General features: G+C 38.7%; 1 protein-coding gene across 1 annotated transcript; it reads left to right on the top strand.

The window, feature by feature from the left end:
* The first annotated feature begins 6,763 nt into the window (after nt 1-6,763).
* fabp2 (fatty acid binding protein 2, intestinal) lies at nt 6,764-9,605 on the top strand. The gene is made up of 4 exons (XM_078543277.1): nt 6,764-6,920; nt 7,661-7,833; nt 8,070-8,177; nt 9,284-9,605. The coding sequence occupies exons 1-4, from the start codon at nt 6,854-6,856 to the stop codon at nt 9,332-9,334; spliced, it is 399 nt and encodes a 132-aa protein (XP_078399403.1). The 5' UTR covers nt 6,764-6,853; the 3' UTR covers nt 9,335-9,605.
* Nucleotides 9,606-9,910: the final 305 nt, after the last annotated feature.

Below are 9,910 nucleotides of genomic sequence, written 5' to 3'. Positions count from 1 at the left end.
CTTTCTCATTGCACAATACCCAGTCTAGGATAGCCTGCTGTCTAGTTGGTTCCTGAAAGTATTGCTCTAAAAAAAACCATCACATACACACTCCAGGAAATCCTTCTCCACAGTATTATTGCTAGTTCGGTTTGTCCAATCTATATGTAGATTAAAGTCACCCATGATTACAGTTGTACCCTCATTGCATGCATCTCTAATTTCCTGTATAATGCCTTCCTTTACATCTCTGTTACTGTTTGGGGGCCTATAGACAACCCCCACCAACATTTTCTGCCCCTTGGTGTTTGTTATCTCCACCCAAACAGATTCCACATCTTGACTTTCCCAGCCAATATCCTTCCTCACTATTGCATTGATTTCCTCCTTTACTAACAGTGCTACCCCAACTCATTTCCCTATTTGTCTGTCCTTCCTAAATATTGAATACCCCTGGATGTTCAGTTCCCATCCTTGGTCACCCTGCAGCCATGTCTCCGTAATTGCAACTATATCATAACTGTTCATATCTATTTGTGCTGTTAATTCATCTACTTTATTGCAAATGCCCTGCGCATTAAGATACCATGCTTTAGACCTGTCTTTTTAACCTTGTTAGTCATCTTGGCTTTATTTTGCAATAAAACCCCATTTGTTTTCACTCTTGTTTTTTCTGCCTTCCACTTTTACTTCTTACTTTTCTGTCTTTCGTTTCTATCCTTGTTTCCTCCTCCTCTGTCTCTCTGCTCCCATCCTCCTGCTATTCTAATTTAAACCCTCCCCTTAAGAAGATGTTTCATGTACAAGGGTGAAAGGTAGGAGAACTAAAGCTAGGGCTCCTTGGATGATAAGGGAGATGTGGATGTCAGGTGAATTCATCAGATGAGAACCATACCAAATATAATAAGTTGAGAGGGGAGGGGAACATGAGGCAGGATGGATCCTATTAGGGGGAAAGGGGGTGATTTTTGCCTGGAGGCGCAGGGCAAGACTAGAGTACCTAATGAGTACCTTGTATCACTGTTTACTAAGAGGATACTGACAAAATATCAGTAAAAGTGGAGATGGTAGAGACAATAGAAAGGATGAAATGGAGAGCTTGCCTATGTTCAGGGTGGATAAGTCACTTGGTCCAGATGGCTTTCATCCCAGGTCCTAAAGCAGGTGGGGTGGACATAACAGAAGGTTTTTAGGACATACTGAGGAGAGTGGATAGCAAATGATATGGGATCTTGGGCTTCGTAAATAGAGGTATTGAGTGAAAAAGCAGGCAAATTATGTTGAGCCTTTATGAAGGTCTGGTTAGGCCACAATTGGAGTATTGCATCCAGTTCTGGTCATATTATAGGAAGAGTGTGAAGGTCCTTGAGAGGGTGCATAGGAGATTTACCAAAATGATTCCTGGAATGAGGGATTTTAACTACAAAGTTGGGTCAGAGAAGCTGGCGTTGCTCTCCTTGGAGCAAAGGAGATTGGGGGGAGATTTGATAGAGGGGTACAATTAGGGCTATGACAGGTTTAGTTAAGGAAGGCAAAGTAAAGCTGTTCCCATTAGCTGACGGTACAAGGAATAACGGATACAGATTTAAGGCTTTAGGAAAGAGTTGCAAGGGGAATGTGAGGAAGAACCTTTTTACATAGCGAGTGATGATGATGTGGAACCCGCTGCCAGCAAAGGTGGTGTAAACAGTGACTTTTAATGATTTCAAAAGGAAATTGGATGGGCACTGGAAGGAAATAAATTTGCAGGGCTATGGAGATAGAGTGGGGGAATGGGGTTGACGGGATTGTGCTACATAGAGCTGGCATGGACTTAATGGGCCAAACGGCCTCCTTCAGTTCCATAATGTCTTTATAACTCTATGACCAGAATTTTCCGGTCCGGCCCCCAACAGGAATTGTTGCGGGTGGACCAGCCAAAGGTCTTTTGACTTTGGGCAGGAATTTCGGGTCCCTCGACGGGCGGGACCGGAAAATCCCAGCCTTTGACTCCGCGCACTTGGAAACAGGCAGAGGGTAACTTTGTTCTATTTCTCTTGTTTTCAACACTTGTTCTGGACTCAGCGCTTTATTGCATGGTATTTAATAAATGAACCTCAAGATTAATTTGTCCAGTACATGATCATGATTCCTCTATCATGCCCATAATAGTCTCTTTTCTAAACTTTAACCACATTCCTTTAGTGCGTTCCAAAATAGTTCTTCTACTGTATTATATATCTCAGAGTATAATTATTTAAGTACCCTTAGCACAACTCAAGTATTGTCCTGCGCACTTCCTCCCTCATCATAGTTCTCCAATCACTCCAGTAAACCAACAGTTTACAATTAACACAGTTCCTGTAGTTTGACAAAGCTACAATACTTTGACACAATATAATAATTTTTTTCAGTTAAAGTCTCTCTACTTTTAATATTCTCTTGCATAATACTTGTACAATTCTTCAAGCATATAATCAGCATAGATTTTCCAGTACACAGTACTCGATGTTATCTAGTTCATGAATGTCCACTTTTTGGTCCCTTTATGGACTATTTGGTTGTATATAATGGAGCTTTTCAGACTATATACAGTTTAAATAAATAATGAAATCTCCTGATCTGTGGCGTTGCTCATGGATAATCTGGGGTTTGGCGCATCCTAACTTGCCCTGTCCATTTAAGGCTATTGCACTAATTAGGTGCTAATTGTAAACTGCTGGGATCATTCACCAAGCAAGTGTTTGTACACTTTAAGCTCCTGGTTAATGACTGGCATTCTTTAACATTGTTCCAGATAAAAAGCAGTGTGACATTTTGAAGTATGCCAGTGACACATCATCTGCAGTGGTGCTCACAATGTGTTAGAGGTTGTACTGTTTATTAATGCAAGAATATATCAGACAAAATACATTGTGCTAGAAATTTTGGAACGCCTATTTTCAGGGAATGATCCTGTGTACAAATGGTGAGGTCTGAGGAGCATTGGAGATTGCTATTCTAATGCCAGCCTGGGTGCAGAAATTGCTGCAGTTATCCTATCAGGCAAAATCAAGTGAAAAGACAATCTAGGCCCAATTTTATACAGCCCAGTGGCATGAGGCCAGGAAGTTAAAATAGCCCCAGACCTCTATTCTGTTGCATTATGTGGGCTTTTGAGATATCCCACCACTCACCTGCTCTTCTGTTTTTTCCCTCTTTACACCAGTTTCTTTTCCTTTGATTGTATGAAGATGCTTGTTTATCTTTCAGTTTCCAGCTCTGTACAGAAGTGATCCTCCCAGCTCTACACTCAGTTAAGTTACTTACCCACTTGATAGTGATGGCGCTGGTTACCTCAAGACAAACCAACGTTGGAGCTGAAGCAAGTGTGATGCTGCTTATTTGTATAGTAGTGAAATGACACAATGCCTGATTCTTTGTCTTTGTCCTTAACCAATATGGTATTCAGCACTTATCCAGAATTTTAACTCTACAAAATCACAACCTAATTGATGTTGTACACTAATCACTGGGTGAGTTCATATAAAGGACAGTTTAAAAGCTACAGACCTGTGCATCTAAGATTTTCTGTTTCTGGATTATTTGTCCGTACATCTTTGATTCTTTCATCTCCCTCTCCACTCACGCTCCCTGTGCCTCCTCTCTTGCAGGGCTACAGGATAGAGTGGGGAAATGAGAGGTAGAATACAAAAATTTGCATTAGACAGTATGTGAAAATTACATAGAATTACACAGAACATATAGGACAGAAACATTCCATCTGTCCCAACTAGTCTGTGCTGGCGTTTACACTACACGAGTCCCCTCACATGCCATGTAACCCATCTCAGCCTTTCAGCATATCTTTCTATTCCATTTTCTCCTGATACATTCATCTTTTGAAAGCATTTGCCTCAACCACATACTGTGGTACCTAGTTCCACAAGTTTGAAGAATATGTAAAGGCCAAACCAGCACACTCTGCTGATTTGAACATATGCCAACGCAAACAAATTTTTGGTGTCTGATTAAATGGTTATTCAGAAATGGAGTCACAGATCTCTGATATTTAATCGGAGAAAACCAGCAAGCAAGAATTATACGCGCAAACCAAAACTAAATTATCTGTGCCTTGTGCGCTAAACTACCACAACTTATATAAGTGTCTTTAACGTAGTGAAACAACTTAAGGTGCTTTATAGTTGGACAGAGGAGAAGGGATGAAAACAGACACCAATCAAGAAGTGCAAGAAGGAGGTTAAAATAGTGACTTAAAGGCATGGTCAAAGTCATAGTTTTTGAAGAATTTTTTGAAAGCGGGGCTAATGTAGCTAGACAGAGGTATTTAGGGAGAGAATTTAAAAGTGTGGGACTTTGACGGCTGAAGTCCTTGTCATCAATGGTGGAGCAGAAGGAGGAGGCAAAATTCACAGAAGTCTAACCTAAAAATAATTTAGTTTTGCAGAGGTCGAGTAGAGAGAAAGCCCAGGAATGATTTGCAAAAGTGAAATTTGAATTCAATGCACTGGGGAACTGGGAACCAGAGCTGAATGATGGGTGAGTGATGTGGGTGGCAGGTACTGGATGAGTCATAATTTTTATGGATGGAATAGAGCAGCATTGGGAAAAATGGTGACATGCCATTTGTGATAATTAACTTCCAAGATGGCAGGAATACTGGCTTCTCATTGGCTCCTAATGATAAAAGTAATATCAATTAATGGTTTGTTGAAAAAGTTTATTCCTCTCCGCAAATGCTACTTTATCACAAAAGCTTTGCATTTAATCTGAGGTGTCAGATGCTGCCTGGGTGGTATGTCTACAATAGCTTTACACTATATCTTCAGTGCCCTTCTTTGAACCATTTAGCTCCATAATACAGAAGAGAGGCATAATTCCAAAGCAGTGAAGCACCTAAATTATCTAAGTTATGGGCTCTAAAAGAAAAGCTGATAAACATTTCAAAATACTTTGTTATTTTAGTCTCAGGAAGCAGTTTAATATATCGTAGAAAGTTGAGTGCAATATTGTTAATTTTTCCAACGTGTAGCTCAAGAAATAGTTCGTTATTAATTTTGTTCATCATGCTAACCCATTCATTCCATACACTCCATACACAAGACATATAAGTTTCAAGTCAGCTGCCTACATAAAAATGCCTTGTTACTTTCAGCACAAAAACAGGAAAGCTTGGGAGAAGCCTGAATTATCCAATTAAAATATTCCACCTTATGTGCAAAGTATGTTTCATTTAATAATAAAAAACATATTAGATAAAAAAAGCCTAGGGGAGAATTTTCTCCCCGTCAGGCGGGCTGGTTGGGAGTGGGCATGGAGCAGATCGACTGTGAGCTGCCATTTTACGTGGGTGGGCCAATTAAGGCATGCCCAGTATGACACGTGCCCGGTAGCGCTTAGTGCTTCCTGTGCGGGTGGTGGGGGAGGAGGGAGAGTTGGGGCCTGTGCTCTTTCACGCATGCGCACAGAAGAGCGCAGCAATCTCCCTGAGGCAAAGAGCTGAAGTTGGAATAAATTTAAAAATAAAATTATTCAGACATGTCCCCTCATGTGACAGTGTCACATGAGCTGGGACATGTTTATGAGTGTTCATAAAAAATTTTATTTAATTAATAAAACCTTCATGAAACTTCATCTCGCCCGTGAAAGAGGTTTCATGAAAAATGCAAAGGCTGCCTGGGCTTTTCACCCGTCCGCCAACCTTAAGGTTGGATGGGCAGCCCTGACAATGACATTAATTAGTTTATTAATGACCTTAACAGGCCTTTGACAGTTCGGCAGGCACGCAGCCAATTCTGGTGCGCGCCTGCTGAATGGAAGATCAACATTTTATGCGTCGGCATGCGGGGCCCGCCCCCACACGCCAAACAGAAAATTCTGGCCCTAATAACTTATAACTGATAGGTTAGTTTTCACAACATGACATAAACATAACTAAAGCAGATACAAGTACCTAATTGATAAAGGACACAGTATCTGCACCGTACATTGTCCAGAAGCATAAGTGCCAGATGTGGAAGAACATGCAGTTGTAGCCTGCCGAGCACACCTGAATGACAGTCGTGGTGAGGTGGATAAGGATGTTATTTAACTTTACATTAAGTTAACTAAAAAAAGCAAAAACATGTAAGGCTTGAAATGATACCCTGTGATAATAGCAAAGTAATGCTTACCACATTGGTAGGAAATGTCCTCATCCATTATTTTAACTGAAGCATTAACATATTTATTAATGGTTACTCAACAATATCTGTTGAGATAGTGAACAAACCACACTAATATCTCAGTGTAATTTGGCAGATTGTGAGTGAAAGAATCAAAACATTAGAAATTGTGCCACCAACAATACCTGTTAAGCCACACAAATGCTTAATGCTATCCCAATATATGGAATGCTCTAATTTAACTGTTATATCTAGTAGACATTTCACTTACATACTAGCTAGGCTTTATTCCCATAATCTTAAATTATAAAATACTCTAACAACACAGCTAACAATCTTTACATTACATATTGATAGCGAGCTGACAATATATAATAAAAATGAAGGAGTTGCATAATCTACTCCAGCTATTCAACACAGCTATTCAGCAAGTGTATTTTTTAAAAGAAATATGCCAATATTTCTGGAGAGTTGCAAAATAGGACATAATTTTTTTTTGTTTTAAAATTATCAGTCAATTTGATCAAGTCCTACCCTTTAAACTTTTAACACACTAAAGTAATATCCCACTATAATGTCCTTGGTAGGAGTCATGTGTGGCAATTGAACTTTACCCAGCCACATCATGATCATGCTGATAAAACTCTGGGTTTGATTAATCTGAAAGCTTTAAAAGCTGATGTTGGAGAGGTGATTCCACACTGGTGAGAGGAGCTCAGTGTCATTAAAACATGGCATTCAACGGTACCTGGAAAGTTGAAAGAAATGAGAACTATGATAAGTTTATGGAACAGATGGGTAAGTATGACATTAAAAAATCAAAGAATATATAGCTTGTAAATGTATAAACAAATACAAGAATGAATGCATCCAATTTACAAAAATTGTAAACCTCAGAAAAAGCCGCTAAAAGAGAAAAGCAATCTGTTCTGTCAGTAAGAACAAATAAAAGTATTTGATAGAACTTTGGCATTTGGAAAATATCTGATTCTGTTATTTGAAATTATGCACTGTTAATTAAATAACAAAATCCTAAATTGACTATTTTTCTACCGCCACTAAAGTATTTTAGCAAGAAAAGGTAATAGCCAGGCCAGCCATTAGGAGTACAAAACAATCCTAAATTTTACTGTGCTTACTAGTGCCAAAAACAATCATTGGCAAATAGGCTTATTCATTGGTAGTATACAAAGGAACTTTGTGAGAAACCAATTTACATGTGAATTGATTTCAAGTCTTCTTTTGTATCTGAATAAACTTGAATTTTGAAAATTGAATACCATGATGTAACTTGTTAACACAATTACTGTAAAATCTTCTTGTGCATTTTGGCATCAGAAGCTAAAGTTCTATTCCTATTTGAGAATCCTTTGTGATTCTCAAATTATATTTTGCTACTTCTCCTAATTTGAATTGTAAGTATTACAAATGTACATAATTATTATTACAAAGGAGAAAGGAAATGCTACAACATGTTTTCAAAATAACCTGCCTCTATTTCGACCTTAAAACAGTACAGTTCTCTCTTTAATCCACAGGGGTAAATGTTGTGAAAAGAAAGCTTGCAAACCATGATAACCTGAAGCTTACAATTCTGCAAGATGGGAATAAGTTCACTGTCAAAGAGTCCAGTGCCTTCCGAACAAAAGATATTGAGTTCACACTGGGGGTAGTATTCGACTACACCATGGCAGATGGAACAGAATTGAATGTAAGAATCAGAAACATTTTTTATTGCTGCTGTTCAGATTAGTAAAATAACATGCAATTAATAAGATTTCTTGGGAAAGGTGGAGAGAGTAACTATAGTTGATTTCTGGTCTTTTTCAAACTGTGTTGCTACTGCTCTGGGCATTCTTATAATTAATTTTATTGGCTTATTCATATAAAATGTCCAGAAAAGTAATGTTCGTTTTGGAACTAATAGAAGGAACTTCTTCGCTCTAGGGTTCATGGACCTGTGAGGGGGACAAGCTTGTTGGAAAGTTCACCAGAAAGGACAATAGCAAGGAACTCCTGACAACAAGGGAAATTGTTGGTGGTGAACTTGTTCAGGTAAATTTATTACTGGGTCTCAGTTACAATAAAGCAATCTGTGGAAGTCTGCCTAATTGCTGAGTGTATTATTCCATAGTATTTAGACATTTACTAATAAGTAGCCTCAGCAAATATGATTCATTTTCAAATTCTGGTATTTCTTTCAATTTTTGTATAGATGTTGTTCAAGCTCTTCAAGAAAGAACTTGCATTTATATAGCATATCTTCAGATCACCAAAAGCAGTCCGCCATCATTGAATTACCTTTGAAATGTATTTCACTGTTGTTTCTGCAAGAGTCAATAATACACACAGAAAGATATCACAAAGAGCAGTGAAATAATGGGCAAATAATTGTAATTTTTAGTGATGTTGGTTGAGGGTTGAGTGTTGAGCTGAACACCAGTCCAGGGGATCTTTTACATCCACTTGGACAGGCAGATGGCACCTCCGATTTATCTGATAGGCCTTCAACGGTACAGCACTTGCTCACTACTGCACTAAAGTGTCACCCAGATTAAGTGCTCAAGTCCAGAGTGCCACTTGTATCCACAACCTCCTGATTTAGAGGGAAGATTAATACCATTAAATCAAGTGGCCACTTTAATTCCAGTGCTAATCAGGGAAGTGGCTTGGAAGGTTTATCGGATCCAACAGCTTAAGGTGACTAATTTAATACCCCTGAAATATCGATCCAATGCTGTTGTCACCCGGAGGGGGACGGGGTGAAGTGAGAATTTTGCCTGCTAAATTCCTCTGCCCCTTGACCCAAGAGGATTCCCCTGCTCAGGATCACTTGACTATCTCAGTGAGTCCAAGTGTGATTCCCACCTGCATGAGGAAGCTCACCTCAAGGGAGACAGGGGCATTGCTGAGGCAGACTTCAGGAACATATGGCAGCACGATTAATTCCATTTCCCTGGGGTCTTTCAAATTTAAGTGTCACAGATTTTCAAATATTAATTTCTGTAACTTGAAATGCAACATATTTTTAAACAGGAAATATTCTCTTTCCCCAGCATTACCAACAGCATAGAACAGTTCAGCACACTTTAGGTTTACTGTTGTGAAAAGTTATCTCAGATTTAAAACCAGTACAATAACTTCTATGAAATCCTCTACAGGCTTACTCGTACGAAGGAATTGATGCCAAGAGATTCTTCAAAAAGGAATAGAAACCTATTGCAATGAATCTCTGAAAACCCAAGAGTAACAATCCTGGATTGATGGACATTTAGCATTGTATCTCTCTGGCCCATATGATATCTCAGGCAAAACAAAAGCTGACATCTCAAAAACTGGTCAGTTAGTTCTGAACTTAGCAATGGTAATGAATGTGCCTCCATTAATTCATCTCATGAGGAGATGTAAGTAATAAATTGTACAGGTTGAAGTGAATGTGATTATTTTCTAACAATAAATAAATAAATTCTATATTGCTAAAAGGACATGGTGATGGTTTATCATTATTGTTTGAAGTGTCCCATGCACAATTACAGATGCTTCACATGATATGCATAAAATCTAGGAGGACATTTCCCTATTATGATTACACTGATATACCATATATTCCTTCCATCATTGTTCCTGCTCATATTACTCAATGTGTTGAATGTGGTTATTTTTGATCTCTATTTCATGAAAAATGGATACTTTTCTTTTCGTTGCAAATAACAACTGCTAACAAAATTCCAAGAGGACAGGCCTCAAAACTGGTTCCACAGCACTTGTTTTTGAACGTTGCTTGGACA

The sequence above is a fragment of the Cetorhinus maximus genome, chromosome 1, assembly GCF_964194155.1.
Source record: "Cetorhinus maximus chromosome 1, sCetMax3.hap1.1, whole genome shotgun sequence".
NCBI classification, from domain to species: domain Eukaryota; kingdom Metazoa; phylum Chordata; class Chondrichthyes; order Lamniformes; family Cetorhinidae; genus Cetorhinus; species Cetorhinus maximus.
This window is presented reverse-complemented; position numbering and strand designations above follow the sequence as displayed.

What these genes read in the sequence shown, in the direction of transcription:
- fabp2 (XM_078543277.1), top strand. Translation starts at nt 6,854, where the DNA reads ATGGCATTCAACGGTACCTGGAAAGTTGAAAGAAATGAGAACTATGAT. An exon ending in CAGATGGAACAGAATTGAAT is followed by an intron (nt 7,834 to 8,069) that starts GTAAGAATCAGA and finishes TCTTCGCTCTAG; the next exon opens with GGTTCATGGACCTGTGAGGG. An exon ending in TTGGTGGTGAACTTGTTCAG is followed by an intron (nt 8,178 to 9,283) that starts GTAAATTTATTA and finishes AATCCTCTACAG; the next exon opens with GCTTACTCGTACGAAGGAAT.